At 42.4% G+C, this 18,410-nt stretch overlaps 2 protein-coding genes and 1 long non-coding RNA gene across 9 annotated transcripts in view; 2 read left to right on the forward strand and 1 right to left on the reverse strand.

The window, feature by feature from the left end:
• Positions 1 to 6,365, forward strand: part of hao2 (hydroxyacid oxidase 2 (long chain)) — a 10,934-nt gene extending 4,569 nt beyond the window's left edge. Inside the window, exons 1-8 of one of the 6 annotated variants that reach the window (XM_085766113.1) lie at positions 202 to 414; positions 616 to 768; positions 2,482 to 2,633; positions 3,637 to 3,920; positions 4,022 to 4,243; positions 4,752 to 4,910; positions 5,739 to 5,808; positions 5,886 to 6,365. In XM_085766113.1, the coding sequence (XP_085622239.1) occupies positions 638 to 768; positions 2,482 to 2,633; positions 3,637 to 3,920; positions 4,022 to 4,243; positions 4,752 to 4,910; positions 5,739 to 5,808; positions 5,886 to 5,941 (1,074 nt within the window). In that variant the 5' untranslated portion in view covers positions 202 to 414; positions 616 to 637 and the 3' untranslated portion in view covers positions 5,942 to 6,365. Of the gene's footprint in view, positions 1 to 201; positions 415 to 615; positions 769 to 2,481; positions 2,634 to 3,636; positions 3,921 to 4,021; positions 4,244 to 4,751; positions 4,911 to 5,738; positions 5,809 to 5,885 lie in introns of those variants that run through there. The other 5 variants (XM_085766110.1, XM_085766114.1, XM_085766108.1 and 2 more) reach the window with 5 other exon arrangements.
• Positions 1 to 9,922, reverse strand: part of LOC146965382 (uncharacterized) — a 23,143-nt gene extending 13,221 nt beyond the window's left edge. Inside the window, exons 1-3 of one of the 2 annotated variants that reach the window (XR_015034653.1) lie at positions 9,789 to 9,922; positions 9,251 to 9,335; positions 6,841 to 7,022 (exon numbers count right to left, since the gene is read on the reverse strand). This is a non-coding gene — a long non-coding RNA (uncharacterized LOC146965382). Of the gene's footprint in view, positions 1 to 6,836; positions 7,023 to 9,250; positions 9,336 to 9,788 lie in introns of both variants that reach the window. The other variant, XR_015034654.1, reaches the window with a different exon arrangement.
• LOC146965384 (kelch-like protein 9) lies at positions 6,843 to 17,463 on the forward strand. The gene is made up of 11 exons (XM_085766046.1): positions 6,843 to 6,982; positions 8,705 to 8,758; positions 9,811 to 9,950; positions 10,066 to 10,247; positions 10,335 to 10,467; positions 12,293 to 12,489; positions 12,690 to 12,765; positions 13,062 to 13,619; positions 13,720 to 13,899; positions 14,115 to 14,228; positions 16,654 to 17,463. Exons 2-11 carry the CDS (start codon positions 8,754 to 8,756, stop codon positions 17,148 to 17,150), a joined length of 2,082 nt encoding a protein of 693 aa, XP_085622172.1. The 5' UTR covers positions 6,843 to 6,982; positions 8,705 to 8,753; the 3' UTR covers positions 17,151 to 17,463.
• The last annotated feature ends 947 nt before the right edge of the window (positions 17,464 to 18,410 follow it).

The following is an 18,410-nucleotide window of genomic DNA, read 5'->3' on the forward strand; positions in this document are numbered from 1 at the left end:
GACACGAGGACTAACACAGATACAAGGATTTAAACCGATTATTAAAAAAACAGAAAGTAATTTTAAGCTGCGCAGATGTCAACACGCGGAAGCTTGTGGACTTTGTGATCACACTTCATTTGCTGATAGAGGGGAGTTTCAGTCGTGAGCAGTGATGTTGCAACTCCAGTGTTGTGTGGAGGCTGTGTCATGTGAGAGCGAGGGAGCTTGTTTATGACAGATCAATCATTTGTGGTGAGTCTTGAAGCTGTAACTTTGTGTGTGTGCGCTGGTTTTTCATTCTGAGCGTTAAGTGCCTGTTTGCTTTCGCTGCCTGCAGCAGTTTGTCTCACATGCAAAGGAACTAATCCTGTTTCCAGATGACACTGGATAAAAGCTAACTGCCTGTTGTAAAGGCATAAGGAGAGATAAAAGGTTATATTATGCATCTATTATAGATATTTCAAGATTTTTTTCTATATCTATCTATATTTCCGCCCAGTTATTCATTCAGTCTGTGTATATGGTGACATCCATCATCTTGAAATGTGTCATATTGTTTATCTCATTCCTGTTCTGCACGGCCAATATTAATAAGCATCAAACTGAGCATTTACAATCTGTGTTCCCCCACAGAGAGGGAGGCCGCTGTGCAGAGATGGCTATGGTATGCCTGACAGATTTTGAGGAGTATGCTAAAGAGCATCTCTCAAAGGCCACCTGGGATTATTATGCAGCTGGAGCGGACGAGTGCTGCACCCGGGACGACAATCTGCTGGCTTACAAGAGGTACAGTGGGGAAAATAAAGTTTAACCCGGATGCCGAATAAGGTCATCGCAAATACACAATCGTAGTGCAGCAACAGCTCTAAATGCTAAATTAATGCCTCTTTTGTGTTGTTAGCTGTTGTAGCAGTGCATCTCCAGACTGCACAGAGAGAGCAAACAACATGTTTTTATTGATCATGTGTGTATATGAGTGAGTGCAGTGTCACAGACTAATTTCCACAGATATTCACCTCTTGGCAACAGATATAATTTATGTTTAAATATTAAACTGCAGGTCACATAAGTGCACACAGCCTGGAAAAAAAGGGCAATAAATTAGAGTGTTTGTGGACTTCAAACTGCTGTGACTGATTTCTCTATATACATTACATGTGTGGTTGTGATGCCTTCTAATCACAAACAGGCTGTTACATTTTACCCAGTGCACTCTTGCTCCGGCTCCTTGCAGTGACTGAGGAACTGTGTTGAAACTTGCACTACCAATGGGACAAAGACAAATGGCATTTTTTTTATTTCTTTATCTTGTCATGACTTTTCCTTTGTGTGTCCTCTTATGCATTCTTCTCAGGTTTGCTAACGTCTTCAGAAAGACTTATAGGCTGCTGCTCCTCGCTGCAGCGATCTGTACATATATGTTTTTGCAAACAACAAGCCTTGTTACTAGGGATTTGTTTGCCGGTGCATTAGAAAATGTTCCCCCGGTAGGAATTTAAAGGTTGGGTCTTGGATGGATTGGTGTTAAAGTCAGAGCTTTGGGGAATGAGAATCACATCGTGTCCCGTCTCAGTCTATTCAAAGAAATATGACTTGTCAAACAAAAACAGTGTGTTATTGTCTCAAGATGGATTTCTCCTGAAAGAATGGCTCCATTTGACAAGAATGGATATTAAGAATTTGCAATGCCTTGTCAGCAGATTGCTTTGGTTTCATGGTTTAGTATTTTTTCACTCCAGGGAAGAAAAATGAAGCAGAAACTAAAGCTTGCAATGGGACAAATATATATTTTGATTTGGTGAAATGTTTGATAACATGCGACTCTACGATCCTTGTAACCTACTTTGTCTCTGATGATATATTGTCATTGTTCGAGATGTTGTGATACAACTCATAATATGGCAGCTGTCACTTTAATTAATGTATTATATGGTGCATCAGGCTGCCAGTGTTTCAAATCAATGAGTCTGATTGGCTTGTATAAAGAGATTTTGGATCAATGTGAGAAAGTTACTGGATGAGGCACAGACAGACGTCCCTGTTCATTGTCCCCATCAACAGCTTCTCAGCTGCAACGATTATTCACTGAATCGATGAGTAAAGGGACATAAATGTATGAGCAGCTACTCTGATAATCGATTATTCATTTCAGTCATTTTTCATCACAAAAAAAACTCAGCTTCTTAAAAGTGACAATGCCTTGTTTTCATGTTACTACATCAGAGTAAATCGAATAACTGAAAAACAAAATAAATCGTTTGATGACATTGCCTTTTAAGGAACCTGTCATATGAATTTTTCACAGTTCATATAGAAAATTATCATTAGTCACTGCCCTAATTATCATCATCCACTCTGAGGTCACAATATGCTGTGAGCAAATCACCATATTTTATTTTGGTCAGCATTATCTAAGACAGCCTCATCTACCTTTAACCTCCACCCCTGTGACATTATTAGATGTAACTGTTTGCATGTTGATCTGTGTTTCGCTCTCAGGATTCGGCTGAGACCTCGTATCTTACGGGACGTGTCGGTGAGCGACACTCGGACCACGGTGCAGGGCACAGAGATCAGCTTTCCAGTGGGAATCGCCCCGACCGCCTTTCACTGCCTGGCCTGGCATGAGGGGGAGATGGCCACAGCTCGGGGTGAGGAGATGACACGTGTAGGACTGTTTTTGATTGGTCAAATGTTTCATTATAGACTCGCTCATTTTATGTTTAACCTTCTCCTGCTTTGAGACAACAAGATGAGCTCCTGGCTCAGACACTGACACTGTTTCATGACAGTGTCGTTTTTGTGTCCACTCATAATGTTAGTTTACAGAGCCAACACTAGATGGAAGCAAACAACTGAGACAATCTTGTGCTGGAGGAAAGATACTGTAATGTTTTTTTCTTTTGCCAATACAAAGTAATTCAGTCAATAATTTTACATTTTTCATAAAGGTCTTTTAATCCATAGCTGATAAACTTGCCAGCTCAGTTTTCTATGAGCCAATTTAGAGTTGACATGTATTTTAATATATCCAGAGGATGAATATATGAAGTAATCTCTGGCAGCATCACACCACAGTTTATATTACTGTATCTCTGGCAGCATCACACTACTGTACATCAGTGGTGTCAAATGTGCAGCCCACGGGCGAAAACCGGCCTGGCAGAGGGTGTGAAAATTACATAGAAGACATAATATTGTTGAAATTGAAGATATTTTTATCAAGAAATTTCAAGTTGTTCATAATATGTTTTGTAAAAGGATAGTTAATTAACTGAAAAAATCTTAAAGGGATAGTTCAACATTTTGGCAAATAGGCCCATTGCCATAATCCCATAATAAGTTTCAGGAGTAGGTTCGTTAACTTTATTTGTCGGTGCAAGCTATTTTTAGAACGGCGGAGCAGAGCCGTGAGCTGCTCAGAGCTACGCTACGGAGGCTCATGGGATTTCTTGGTTTCCCTCATCAAACTCATCAAATACACAATCCAACAACTCCACAACGCTCTGGTGGACAAGTTGTGAGCTGCACATTCACCACACTATGAGATAATAACACAACGTTACCACACAGAGTTGTTTTGCACACAGTTTGCTGTGTCACTAACCTCTCAGATCTACATGTTAATGTGTAAAAATCGTTTGTGCTCCGCAGCCACAGAGGCGCTCAACACCTGCTACATCACCAGCACCTACTCCACCTGCTCAGTGGAGGAGATCGTGGCGGCGGCGCCCAACGGTTACCGCTGGTTCCAGCTCTACGTGTACCGGGACCGGAAGCTGTCGGAGCAGATCGTGCACCGCGTGGAGGCTCTGGGATACAAGGCCCTGGTCCTCACCGTCGACGTCCCCTACACGGGGAAGCGCCGCAACGACATCCGCAACCAGTTCAAGCTGCCGCCTCACCTCAAGGTCAAAAACTTTGATGGAGTGTTCCAGGTGAGAGCCGGTAAAACACGTTTTTGTGTCGAAACAGATGTAAAATCCATCTGTTCCTATAAGTGGATACTTAAGCTGTACTGGTGCAACCTCACTAATAGCAGGAGGCAGCGGGCCCAGAGGAGTACGGGATCCCAGCCAACACCTTGGACCCCTCCATCAGCTGGAAAGACGTGTACTGGCTGCAGTCCATCACCCGCCTGCCTATTATCATCAAGGGCATCCTGACCAAGGAGGACGCGGAGCTGGCCGTGGAGCACGGTGTCCAGGGCATCATCGTGTCCAACCACGGGGGGAGACAGCTGGACGGAGGCCCAGCTTCGGTATCACATCACCTCTTACATTACATTTAAGAAAATCCAACTCTAAACAAGGAAATGTTGCTCAACCTGTGGTAACATTCAGGGATAAACAAAAGAAGGCTCGCGCACATCCAGAAATGCAGCCAGGTGCTGAGTCCAAGGAAACGATAATCAAAAACAGGAAAGGACTCGCAACACTGTATGAGCTCCCCAAAGTACAAAAATTTATTAGAGGACTATAAAAAGGACAACGTTTCGAGCAGTGCGCTCTTCGTCAGGTCAACATTCAGGGATAAAAAAGAGAAAAGCTGAGTTCGAAAAAGTTAAACAAGGCAAAAAAGAGAACTCGCAACACTGCCTTCTCCTGAAATAGAAAATATATTTATACAAGGGCTACATGTTAAAAGAGACAACGTTTTGAGAGACTGGCTCTTCGTCAGGTCAATGATATACATTCAGGGATATCCAGCACTGTTTCTATAAACTGTAATGGCCGTGTTAAAGCTTCATGCTTCTGCTGGGTCAACAGATCGACGCGCTGTCGGAGATCGTGGACACGGTGCAGGGCAGGATCGAGGTTTATCTGGATGGAGGAATCAGGACGGGGAGTGATGTGTTGAAGGCGCTGGCCCTGGGAGCCAAGTGTGTTTTCATTGGTCGTCCAGCAGTGTGGGGCCTTGCATACAAGGTACTGATATGAGAGCGTGACTGCAGCCACTTTAGGGTTTTTCTCTTTATTTAAATTATTATTACTAACAGTTATCTGTCTGTATTGACACAACTCCTCCTCTGTTTTGATTCTAACCCACATGTCTAAGCTGCACCACTGTCTCTCAACACTGATGTTTATCCTTGATACTGTTGGAGCTCGGACCTTGAGCTAAGATTTATGTGGTTTAACCGTCTGGAGCCTTTGGTCAGTGTTTTATTTACAACTAGATAACGTTATATATCATGTAGACACAAGTCGAGGAAACAACTTGGAGGTGATTAATATCTACAAGTAATCTAATAAATAAAAAACAAGTATCTAATATCTAAAAGTAAAAAAAAGGCACAAAATAAAATGCATTATAGCTTAATTTTTTTGCGCAATTCTGCTATATTAGCATGTACAAACTATTTTTTTTACAACTTTAACTAAACTTTGAGATTATCTATAATATTTTGATTCATTATGACTAAAGATGTGAACATCTATAACATTTTTTTTTTTTTTTACATAACTTGGGTTATAGAGCTGTTACACCGTCTAAACTCACTCAGATCCATTGAGTCAAGATTTTAATTCCTTTTGCATACAAAATCTGAATCACTACCTCCCCTAGTGTGTGTGATAGAAGTTCACAAAAACAAAGTCTATAGTAAAAACAAATCAGTTTTTTTTCAGAGGACAGAACAATACCATCTTCAGAATTAAAAGTTTGATACATGTTGATTTTCTAGCTAGAATATGCAGGATTGCAGATTGTGTTTTGTGTTTTATAGTAATTATGACTCCTGTGTGCTCTTTCAGGGGGAGGAAGGTGTAAGGGAAGTGCTGCAAATCTTAAATGATGAGTTCCGTCTGTCCATGGCTCTATCAGGTTAGTGAACTGTGCAGCATTCAGTGCCAAAACAACTGCATCAATATCCTGTCTGAAGTAACACGTGTCTCATTCAGGTTGCAGGAACGTGGCTGAAATCAACAGGAACCTCATTCAGTTCTCCAAACTCTAACCAGGCCAGCAGAGGGCAGCACTGAGGACGACCCCACTGAACAGGACTAACCAAGAGCCTGAGAGTGAAATCATGACCGAGTGGATGGTGTTCACCTCAGGACTCGAGTCTTCATCATGTCAAAGGAAACACAATAGATGCAGAAGCTTCCATGGTTTTGGAAAACAACATCCACTGTGTGTTCGGGTGCAAGGGTATCCCGGGGAAACTGAGGGACGGCAGCGAAAGATTCAGCAAGTGAATAATGAAAGTGTTTTTGCTTTTGGGATTAGAGGGGGATGGAAGGGGGGATGGAGGCACCTACCATGAAACCAACAAACTGCTTTTGGTTTTACTCTAATGAATGCAACAGATACAGAGATAGATGATGGTTTGAGATGCTGCCAGTGCTTGTGCTTTAATAAACACCTGCTGAGGGCGATGAGGAGTTGTTGTTCTTTTCTGTTTTCTGTGTGTGCTTTGCTTTAACAAATCTATACTAAAAGGACAGAAATGTAAGGCAGCAGTGTTACAACATACAGGTGTCAGGTGTGTGCCCCAATAAGCAGGACAGGAAGACTAATGTGGTCTGTATGAACGCTCATACGGCATAAAAAAGGTCAAAGATCATTGTGTCTATAGTTTTTGCATGAGATTTCAGCTTTTATTCAGCAAAAGACACTGAAATATATAATATAAATCTAAAAAATGAATAATATGGGTTCTTATTCTGGTCCTATCTAGATAATTAACCTCTTGTTCATGAGTACACCAAAACCTTAAAAACAACTTGTGAAACTCTGCTCATTTAAATAACAGTGCGACTCTCAAATGCGGAAAAAGGCGCCGGCAGTAAGAAAGAGAAGTAACACAGGAAGTGAGTGAGGTCTCGGTTAAGCTAAAGAAACGGTGATACTTGCTCAGATGCTTCAGCTCTCCAACCAGCTGGTGCAGCGCAGCAGACACTCTCTGCTCCGTCTTCCTCTCAAGAGTTCTGGCGGGGAAGAGCGTCAGGCTGGAGGGAGGCCTCGGGTCCAGTCTGCTGAGGAGGATTTCTTCCAGGTAGGTCGGAGGTTTTTAGATCCGGCTTCATGTGAGGCGCCTGCAGGTACAATACATGACAGTAAATGTACGTGTGCACAGTCGGGTGGAAAGCGATCTAAGTGGAGAGTTTACTTCTGTTAAATGCACAATATTCATGACGCTGAGCTGCCGTGTCTGTTCAATGTTAGACTCTTCAGCTGTGAAAGACCTTGAGCGTGGTAACTGTGTGTCACTATGTTTTATGTACGAGGTGCTGAGAATTCACATTCATTTATATGCTTGTTAGCGTTAACAAAACACCTGCTGATTCTGAAACGTTAGGTGCAAAGATGCAGCATTAAGGGGTTTTTAAATCACATATCATTAAGCTCCTTGATCCTTTACATTGGGACATGTAGATGACAGAAGTTCGGGTTCATTTAAGAGCAGCAGATCAGTAGTAAAGAGCTATTCTTCTCTCCTCCTACACATTATCAACACATTATCATAATTAATGTGTGGGAGGCAGCAGCAGGTGTCAACACTTATAGTATACTATAAAGAAGATGATTTGAAAAAAAGAAAAACCTAACCTCTGATCTATATCATGTCAGATTACAAATTCAAATGTATACGGCCCCATAAATACAAGCTGTTGGCAAACCACAAAACAACAGTGGTGATAGCAGAATAACAGAACAATTGAAAAACATTAAAAAAAACAAATAAGGTGAATACATTCAAGAAAAATTAGACAGTGCAGTCAATATACATAATGACTGTTGGGAATTATCATAAATTAAAAACGTGTGGGACAGTATTGTATTATGCACTAAATGCACTTTTTTTTCCTGCTGGGCTCCTTTGGATTAATTAATGTAATGTAATATGCACTTTTTGCACTAGTTCTGCGTCAGTATTAAGCTTTTCTAAACGATATCTTGTTATTTATAACTGTGTTATTATGACAATGACAATAAAGTATCTAAGTCTAAATAGTGAAGTTATTTTACCCGATCTTATGTTGGTTTTATTAAGAATACAAGTCAAAATAACTCATGTTGATACCATCTGTTACTGCAGGAGATGTTGGAGCACAAAATACACAAAATATCAAACATAAGAAAAATAAATAAATAATCACAGAGCCTCTGACGTGGCTGATTTTAGTGCATGATAATCTAACTGAAGTTTCAGACTGCAGTGCAGAGGATGTGGGAACTGAATGTTTTACTGCTCAGCAAACACAGCACTGTAAATAAAACCTGTCATTGGCCGCGTATGAACACATAAGGGCTGCACTGGGAAATTTGCTGAAAAAGGTTTTGAAAAGAGAAGTTAAGTGAAGTCTGTGGTGTCTGCTGAACAAGCGATCGCCACATCCAACAAAGAATTTATCACAAGGTTTTAAGGTCAGAGGTGAGTCATCTTGCAGAGAACGTGACAGTTTTGCATTTTGTATGTGACTGTAGTCAGGTGTAGGCTGGGAAACCCACTCACTGGGCAAATTACACTAGAATCTAGAGATGTTATTGCCCGCATATTTCTAATTTTGACCCAATACATGATAAAAATCTGGACTGGACACGCTCTAATCACTGCATTGTAAGATATAGTATCAAAAAAAATCTACAGATGTGACCCAGACATCCTAAATATTGATCTGGATAATTGGAGTTCAGTGTCTATGCTACCAAACCGTCTGTCGCCCACCAAAAAATGTTTTTCTGTCCATTAAAACTCTTTCTCTCTTTCACGTAGGAGGTCTCATCAGCGAAACCGCAGCCCTCAGCCCCCAGCTGCCAATGACATGGGGTAAGGTCACATAGTTAAACACTCTTGCAGTTAGGTGTCGTTGAATTTATCACTTACTGGAGCCGATTCTTCAAGTCTGAAGGAAAATAGCAAGTGTCTGATTTTCCTGTCTTCACATCTGAGCCTGCAACAGCATAACATTTTTAATGCTCACACACATAGGCTTTAGATATATCAGCTTTCATTTCAGTTTTTAAATATTTCATCATTTGGATTCCTGCACAATGAATTTAACTGTTATTAAAAGGCATACAATTTAAATAATGAGTAGAAACACACTTGAAAAACAATCAGACAAGGTTTATTGTCGCTCAGTAATGTCACAGTTACAGTAAGAGCAGGTTTCAGTCCTGTGTTTTGTATTTTAGTGATGGGCTACAACGTCTTTGTTTGATACTCATTAATCATCCATTTAAAAAATTGATGAGAGAAAACTGGAAAAACGCTGTCTTGGGTTTGATGTACTCTAAGTAATGTACTAATGCATCTTACCTGAACTCTAGTCTTGCTTGTTACGAAAGACAGAGTAGAAGTGGTGCAGCTGAAAATGGTTCACTGCTTCCTCATTTTCAGGTCACTGGAGACACAAGACAAAACAGAAAAGGGGTTTTTGTGAGCTGGGTTGAGACGCAGGGCAAAATGCTTCAGATTAGAGATAGTTCAATTTAGGCACAAGATGTGAGATCTGCTTGTGTCTGTGAAGAAAGTGGCATTTGTAAATAACCCAACACTAAATGAGCATCAACGTCTAACCATTGCTATTTAAACTGTGAAAAAACACTCAATCAAAATTCGATTGTATATAATTAAATTACTGTATGTTCAGCAATGTTCAGCTTTATTGTCAATGTTCAGCTTTATTGTCTTGAGAGTACAAACCAAATTTTGACAAGACAATAAAGCTGAACATTGCTGAACATAATTTAATTATATACAATCGGTTTTTGATTGAGTGTTTTTTCACAGTTTGAATGCTCATTTAGTGTTGGGTTGTTTACAAACTTGCAACCACTTGCTCAGTGTTATTGACTTGATTAATTGCCCCTGTGCAGGGGTAGTGGAGACGACAGTGGGGCAGGGAGGCTGAGCCGCAGACTGTCTCGTCTGGGCAGCAGGCGAGACAGGGACCAACCGAGACCTCCAGCTCAGCAGGAGAGGCCTGCAGCTCCTCCCGACAGAGATCCTCAGCAAGGTGTGTGTCCACTGGTTTTGATTTGACTTTGTAATGATTAATCCAATCTGACAGAAGATGACTGTATCCGAGTATCATGACTTTTCTGACTTTCTCTCTGTGCTTGGCTGGATAGATGAGAGGCCGTCTCCACCATCCCCTACTCCACCTCCTGCCCTAGCGCAGGCTCCTGTTCCTCTCTCCCTACCAAAGGATACACCACCCAAACGCCCAGACAAAGCAACAAAGCCCAAACTTCCCCCTCGGCCTCTGTCCAAAGTGTTCAGTAGCACTGACCATGGATCAGCTGTGTTGCAGGTACATATTTGTTACTTGCAGACTAATGTTAAAATGCAGTTTGCTAAACTCTTCATGACAAATCTTGTTTTGTTCTTTCCCTCACAGGGCTTTGATTGTTTTCGGGCAGATGAGACTCTGTGTGACGTCGTCTTAGTTCCTGGAGACAGCAAGGAACGGTTCCCAGTCCACAGGGTGATCATGGCTTCTTCTAGTGACTATTTCAAGGCAATGTTTACAGGTGAGTCTTCCTGTCCCTAAAGCTGAAGGCACACAACAAAAAACAACTTGGGAGTTCAAATGAAATGGTAAACGCACACAGTGATGAATGCAAATAATCCAACAAAGCAGAACGGCCACTGAGTGAGGCTGTACACTAACTTCAGAATGCTAATGCCCTCACAGTAGTCAAAGTATTGGAGGAATTTAAATTTTGACCTTTGGGTGAAGCCACGGCTGTTTACTGGTGGAAATACTGTATCATCATCATCATCATCAAAGTTGGTAGAATTTATTTTCTGAGGGCCCTTGAAAATTTCAGGGCAATCCAAACAGGATTCCTTTCAGTCCAGACCTAAGTAGAGAACTAACAAAAACACAAACATGACAAGTCCGAACTGATGCAGTCAGTAGCTTCTCATTTCTTAAACAACCATGTTGGAAGACACATCCTGTGGTCGTGGAGAAGATGTTAATCTGTTTCAGAAGGGTCAAATTATTAGCATCAAGTAAAGACTGAGATGACTAAATTGGTTAAAGCAGAAGTAAGTGATATATTTGTGTTAATATAAGTCTTAAATAGTTATATCTTCCGACAGCAATCACTTCTATAGAGTGTTTGGTCTGAAACACGGGTCTGTCAGTCACTCTGCTCTGCTCTGAGCCAAGGAGAAAACTTTTCTCGTATCCTACAGTTTTTATCCAATGAGGAGAGAGAACGGCATGCAGGGCTGTGTGTGCAGCCAAGGAACGCCGTGAATGTGGTGACGTAGGGACGAGGACTGTTATGGTGCGTTCAAGGCAACTCGTATTTTTCCGACCGTGAAGTCGTACCAGTTCGATCTGGTACATAGACTGTAAAAAAAGACGTACTGGTACGATTTCACGGGTCGGAAGTTACGAGTGGCCGTTATAGTGACTTTCACAGGTAAAACAGGTCGGAAAAACACGAGTGGGTTGCCTGGAACGCTACAAAGTCGTAAGTTGTGACTTGAAGCTGTAATTTACGGTTTCAAAAGCCTGCCTGGAACGCAGCATTAGCCGAAACGACCGGATCGCTTACTTCTGCTTTAAGAAATGTCCAATGCATTATTAAAAACTGGAAGGACAGTGAGGAACCATCATCTTCAAGGAAGAAATGGGGTCCAATGTGACCACAGAGTCCAGTTTTTTTGGACGGGCAGTGTATTAACAAGTCTCCAGTGCAAGGAAATGTTGGTTTCCTTCCCTTTGAGGCTGCAAAGAGTTAAAGATGAACTGCTGTCTGTAGTACTGTTTTTAGATTTTTACCACCAGCTGCTCAAAATATACTTTGTCCCAATGTTGGTGCCAGAGCAAAATGGTCATGTTGAACGGGGTTATTATGTGCTGGAAAGGTTTTATGCTCTGTTATGTTGCCATGCTCACATGCTGTTTTTTATGTATGTGAGTGAGAAAAAACTAAATGCTGCTGTTTTTGTTGTAGCTACCTTGCACATGTTTATAAAGCCTAAATATAAACTGACTTATCTTTGCCAGTTGTTTTAAATTTGATGTTTCTATAAAGGACGTAAATATAGAGTAGCAAGACAGGTTTTACTTTCAGATAAAATAAAAGGAAGAGAAAGTAGATAAAGGCCGTCTCTTATTCTGTATAAGGCTACTGTCTTTCAGTTGCCTTTGACGACTAAATTGACTTCAGTATCTCTATTAACCTTTCATGGCAGGAGCTACTGTAGCCTTCTTTATATCTTGCTGACAATGCACTTGGGCATTTGGTCCTTTACAAGTCAGATCCTCTGAAATGATGCCGAGTCATTCATTCATTCACCTTGCCCTTATCTCTTTGCACTTTGTTTTTTCTTCAGGAGGCATGAGGGAGCAGGAGATGAGGGAGATCAAGCTGCATGGGGTCACAAAGTCGGGTTTAAAGAACATCATAGACTTCATTTACACATCCAAAGTCAGCCTGGACATGGGTAATCTCCAGGACACTCTGGAGGCTGCAAACTTCCTGCAGGTCATGCCTGTGCTCAGCTTCTGTAATCAGCTTCTTAGCCGAGAGGTGAGAGGTTTTTGTCACTCTGCATCAATGCATTCATTATATTCAAGTACACTGGTACATGAAGTTGTCCTTCCTATCTACTGCACACTTTCTCAGTGTCCGTTATACAGTACAGACCAGAGGACATTATGACTGAGCCATTTATGTTACGAAAATTTTAAACATCTAATCCATCTGGTTTCTGTATTGTTTGTTGACAGATCACTATTGATAACTGTGTGGAAATAGAGCGTATCGCAACAGACTTGCTTCTGGAGGATGTTCTGCTGAATATAGGTGAGAGATTTTAAACTATATCAACCTCCAGAACCTTAACCATCACTGAAATACACAACATCATCACTCATATTTTACTGCACCGGGTAAAAAACAGTGTTATAAAGTGCTTTACAAGGCAGCAGAAGAACAAATGTCACAAAGGTAGATAAAAAAAGTAAAAAACTGAAGTAAAATCACAAAAAGTCTCTTAGATAAAAGTTTGTTTTAAGAAGGGATTTAAAAGCCGACCCTATCTACTGAAATGAGGCAACTATCATGACCATTGTTGACTCTCTTTGTCCCATCAAACCCAGGTGAGTTTGTGGGCCAGAACCTGGCGGCGTTGGTGCAGTGCGACCGCTACCTGCAGCTCTCTGAGACCAGCATGGCCAACGCTCTCTCCAGCAACTCACTGGAAGGTTTCTCTGAACTGGAGCTCTACCAAATCGCCAGAGGATGGCTGGACCACGACCCCTCCGCGCGCCACTCATCCGTCTACGCCTTAATGCGCCATATTCGCTTCCCGCTGATGAGCCCCAATGAGCTGATTCAGATCTCCCAGGATGAAGAAGACGGAGGCGACTCCCTGATGCGCTCCGACACGGCCTGCGTGAACCTGCTGCTGGAGGCCAGCAACTACCAGATGATGCCTTTCATGCAGCCGGCCCTGCAAACCGAGCGGACGCAAATACGCTCCGACTCCACACACATCCTGGCGCTCGGCGGCGTGATGCGGCAGCAGCTGGTGGTGAGCCGGGAGCTGAGGCTCTATGATGAAAACACCGGCTACTGGAGAGCCCTGAAGCCCATGGAGGTGCCGCGCTACCAGCACGGTGTGGCTCTTCTGGGCGGCTTCCTCTTCATTGTAGGAGGTCAGTGTTTATTTTCATCACAGTTTACATTGCCAAGCGTGACTAGATACAGTAACATGATGTAAGTGAAAAACTGATGGTGAACTTGTTTTTTTTTTAGGCCAGAGCACGTATGACACAAAGGGGAAGACGGCCATAGACAGCGCCTACCGCTATGACCCGCGCTTCGACAAGTGGCTTCAGATCGCTTCGCTCAACGAAAAGCGGACCTTCTTCCACCTCAGCGCTCTGAAGGGGAAACTGTTTGCAGTGGGAGGGAGGAACGCCTCGGGGGAGATCGGTGAGCTGCTATTAATTCTTGTTCTACTTCTGCTGTCAGCACCGCTTTTACTACCGTCAGCTGATTCACTGGTTATTCATTTTAAGCATTAATCAATTTATTAATACAGCCCATGAAGAACTGCAGCTTTTACTTGACCTTTTTTTGTTTTACTGTAGCAAAAACAATAACAGTCAAGATATTTAAATAAAAAGTATGTCTGTAACTCTGATCAGACACGGTGGAGTGCTACAACTTGAAGAAGAATGAGTGGACGTTGGTGGCCAATATGGTGGAGCCTCACTACGGACATGCCGGGACAGTTCATGGAGGCCTCATGTACATCTCAGGTGAAACAATACTCTGGAAATCAACCCTGTTGTTTTGTTTTCTCTATATTCTACTGAAGTTAGCATGCTAACCAGCTCGCCCCCACTAGCACTGACCCACTCGCCACTTTCCGATACCGAGTCACTGTAGAGTCTAATCTGAACTGGAGGAGTGGCTCTGCTCACCACCACCATCTCTGAATGAAAACTTACTTATAAACCCTTTATTATTGCCATTAGTTACATTATTAAACCGTCACAAATGGTGGCTTTTCAGAAAATGGGAACCTACGAGAAAAAAATGCACAATTCAAAAATACATTAAGCATTAAAACAAAGATTGAAACCATTTGTAAAAAGTTATGGTGGTTATTTAAAACAAAAATGCAGTTCTACATTTTGTACAGGACACACAGGTGAGACAGTATCTTCCTAAACCACCCCTAATACTGTTTAAAAAGTGACTCAACTAACCGTTTTCTGATGAAAGACCTCTGTGGTTAAGGTCTGGCCCTGAGAAGTAAAAACCAAATGCGTGGGGAACAGATCATGGTCATAGTTAGAGCTATGGAGAACTTGCATTTGTGGTGAAAAGAAACTAACACAGACTGTTTGACAAACAATGCTGTGAACATCAAGTCATCAAACCAGAACTGTGCAGCTGTACAACAATTGTTTTTCACCGAGAGAGAGAGAGCAGCCAATAATCCATCAGTCGGTCGAGGTCAAAAAGAAAATAACATAAGGGTCATTTTAAGTGTCAGCAAATGTCCTGTTGTTTCCCTGGTGAACCTCCAAACTCAAAACCATTGATATATAACATAAATACTGTCACTAAAGAAAAGAGTCAGAAATCCTTGAGTCATCATGAGTCATGTGTTTTAAATCTCTAGCTTTTCTTGACTGATTGGGATGCTTTAAAATGTCAAAAACCCTGTATATCCTATATAAACTGTACAGACAGATGCAGATGATTAATTTTCCAACAGTCTTTTACACAAAAACCTGCTAAAGGAGATTATGACGAGCACTGTAAAAAGGTGACTTGAGGTTCCGCTTTAAGAAGATGAATTATCGACAACGCTTGCTTGGTCGACGTATTTGAAACCACTTCCTGTTTAGAAGCGGATTCTCACGAGCTGCTCGTCGCCCGTTCTGAGGCAGGTTATTTAACAACCTTGGACAGGAAATGGGCTTCTCATGTCGAGAGCAGAGTTTCATGTGTAGGACTGAGAGGCAGGAAACATAAAAACTTGTGGTCGAAGCACTTTAGGCCACAGCACTATGCAGCATATATACTCCCCTATACTGTGGTGGTACAGGAACACCGTCTGGGAGAATACAACACATGCTTTACTAGGACACAACAGCCTGTTATCACATTGCATACTGAATTGATTTAACCACACCATAGTTTTGAGCTGCAACTCAGACATAGCATAACATAAACAAAAGGCATCTAGAGTCTGTGCATATACAGTACATATATGACATTCTGTGCAACTGTTGTACACTCCCTGAGAGAAAGCACAGAGATGATTGTCCGGCCTATCAGAGTGTTATGGCTAACATGTTAAAACAAAACGCTGCCTACGCAGCTGGCAGAAACAGGTCGACACGAGAATTCCTGTGCATGTTATTGTTCTGCTTTTGTCAGTCAGTCTAGCTTCTGTGGTGTTCGACACCTGCCCACTTATCTGCCTTCTTGCGGGTTACTAAATCTTTGAGTTTTTCAAATATACAGTGAGCTTAACGTGTTAACACCCACAATGGAAAAAGAGGTCAAATTTTCATATATGAAACAATGATGTCAAAAGGAATGTCCAAAACTTTGAGCTAAAAGTGGTAAAAACAAGAAATTAAAAAAGCTATAAAAGTGGTAATAAGCTAAAGTCTACTTAGCCGTTTACACTTACTAAATACTTGAAATTTAAAGGGATAGTTCAACATTTTGGCAAATTGGCCCATTGCTATAAACCCTATAGTCTTAGGAGTAGTTTTGTTACCTTTAATTGTTGGTGCAAGCTGTTTTTAGACAAAGGCAACTAGCTGCTCAGAGCTACGTTATGGAGGCTAATGGGATTTCTTGGTTTCCCTCATCAAACTCATAAAATACACAATCCAACAACTCTAAAACGCTCTGGTGGACAAGTTGTGACCTGCACATTCACCACGATGAGTTTGATGAGGGAAAACAAGAAATCCCATGAGCCTCCGTGGCGTAGCTCTGAGCAGCTCGCGGCTCTGCTCCGCTGATCTAAAAATAGCTTGCACCGACAATTAAAGGTAACAAACCTATTCCTAAAACTATAGGGATTATGGCAATGGGCCAATTTGCCAAAATGTTGAACTATCCCTTTAACAGATTTAGTACATGAAAGATTTTTTTATGGAGGGATATTCTCAACATCCTGTAATATTTGTTGGATTCTCCTTTGTCACACAGGGGGCATCACACGCGACACCTTCCAGAAGGAGCTCTGGTGTTACGATCCCGCCGCCGACGCCTGGAGTCGACGCGCCGACATGATCGACCTCCGCGGCCTCCACTGCATGTGCACCGTCGAGGACAGACTCTACGTCATGGGCGGGAATCACTTCCGAGGCAGCAGCGACTACGACGACGTCCTGGGCTGCGAGTACTACAGCCCAGAGACGGACCAGTGGACGACGGTGGCGCCCATGCCTCGGGGCCAGAGCGACGTGGGCGTGACGGTGTTTAACGGGCAGATCTATGTGGTGGGGGGCTACTCCTGGAACAGCAGATGCATGGTTGACATCGTGCAGCGGTACGACCCGGAGCAGGACGCGTGGGACAGAGTGTTCAACGTGCTGGAGCCGCTGGGGGGGATCCGCGCCTGCACGATGACGGTTCATCTGCCGGAGGGGTCGGTGGACGAGGCTCAGATACAGGAGTGCCCGCTGTCCACGGAAAAGAGTTGAGAGCTCACCAGAGACGGATGAGTGAGTGAGTGAGTGAGTGTCTGGTCGACCGGCGAGACACAGTTTTAGAAAGAGAGTAAAACAGGAAATAAGTGTGGGTTGCAAGCTCGGCTGGCTAACTAGCTAAAATCAGCACTCTGCAGAAAGTTCACTCTATCGAACACTATCTTCAGTGCCACTTCCTGTCCTTCCCTTTTCTGCCAGCCGCAGCCTCTCTTCTGCTCTGCTGCACGTGAGCTTGTGCTTGTCAGTCTGCAGCTACAGTATAAAGCAAATGAAAGGAAGCCCTCAATGCATCCTCTGTATATATATATATATATATATGTAAAAAAAAAAAAAAAAAAAAAGGTCAAACCCACCGAGTATTGATGTTTCAGGTCAAAAGTTCAAGGTGAACTCTCAGCCAAACAAGGATCAGTTAGACAGAAGGCAAGTCCATGTGTTCACTGAAATGAAAAGGAGGTAATAATGTGGTTGAACGATAAAACTTATACTCATAAACCAGCCAAAAACATGCCAGACCTTTCGTCTATGACGCAAAAGCTCACGGGAATACATTGAACTCTGTGTGTCATAATGTAGGATGAAGGACTGTGCTGCACAAAAGCCACAATGCGGTTGATTTGTGGTATTTTTTTGTGTCAGGATAATAATGAAGTTCTGTGGCACAGAGTCACAAGATCTGTAAGCCGGACTCTCTGGCCACAAAGACAGATTGTCTTCATTATGCTTTTTGGGAACTCGAATCAGAACTTGCTGTTTAGCCAGTAACTACCAAGAAGGGCTTTCACAATAAAACTTTTGTTTATTGTTGAACAGACACATACAGCAGGAGGCAATCACCTCAACAAAAACTGCAATAAAACCTATAATACAGCTCAATTTATGGCGGGTCCTACTGGTTTCTTTACAGTCTTGACCCGAGGGTTTCCTGTACCAAGGGCCTCTGTTAAACATCTATATCAATTCCATGAAACATGAATATAAAGAAAAGTCGCATGTGATTTCTTTTTTAGACTTACAGCCTTTCATGCCACCCATGAAGCCTGCAGAGAAAACACCGTTCATTTCCCCATCTCCCTTTGTGAAACTTCCTGAGCCTTTATGTTTGAGAGAGAAAGAACCTGAATCATTTCCAGCCATCTCAACAAGGCTGGTTTGGTTTTCCCCTGTCAGTCTGTGTGTAAATGTGTCATCGTGGTCTTGAAGACACCTCCTGTGGTGGGAACTAACACAGAGGCGGTGGTGGCAGATGTCTGC

Source organism: Trachurus japonicus, chromosome 21 (genome assembly GCF_045865225.1).
Source record: "Trachurus japonicus isolate A0001 chromosome 21, Traja_1.0".
Classification (NCBI taxonomy): Eukaryota; Metazoa; Chordata; class Actinopteri; order Carangiformes; family Carangidae; genus Trachurus; species Trachurus japonicus.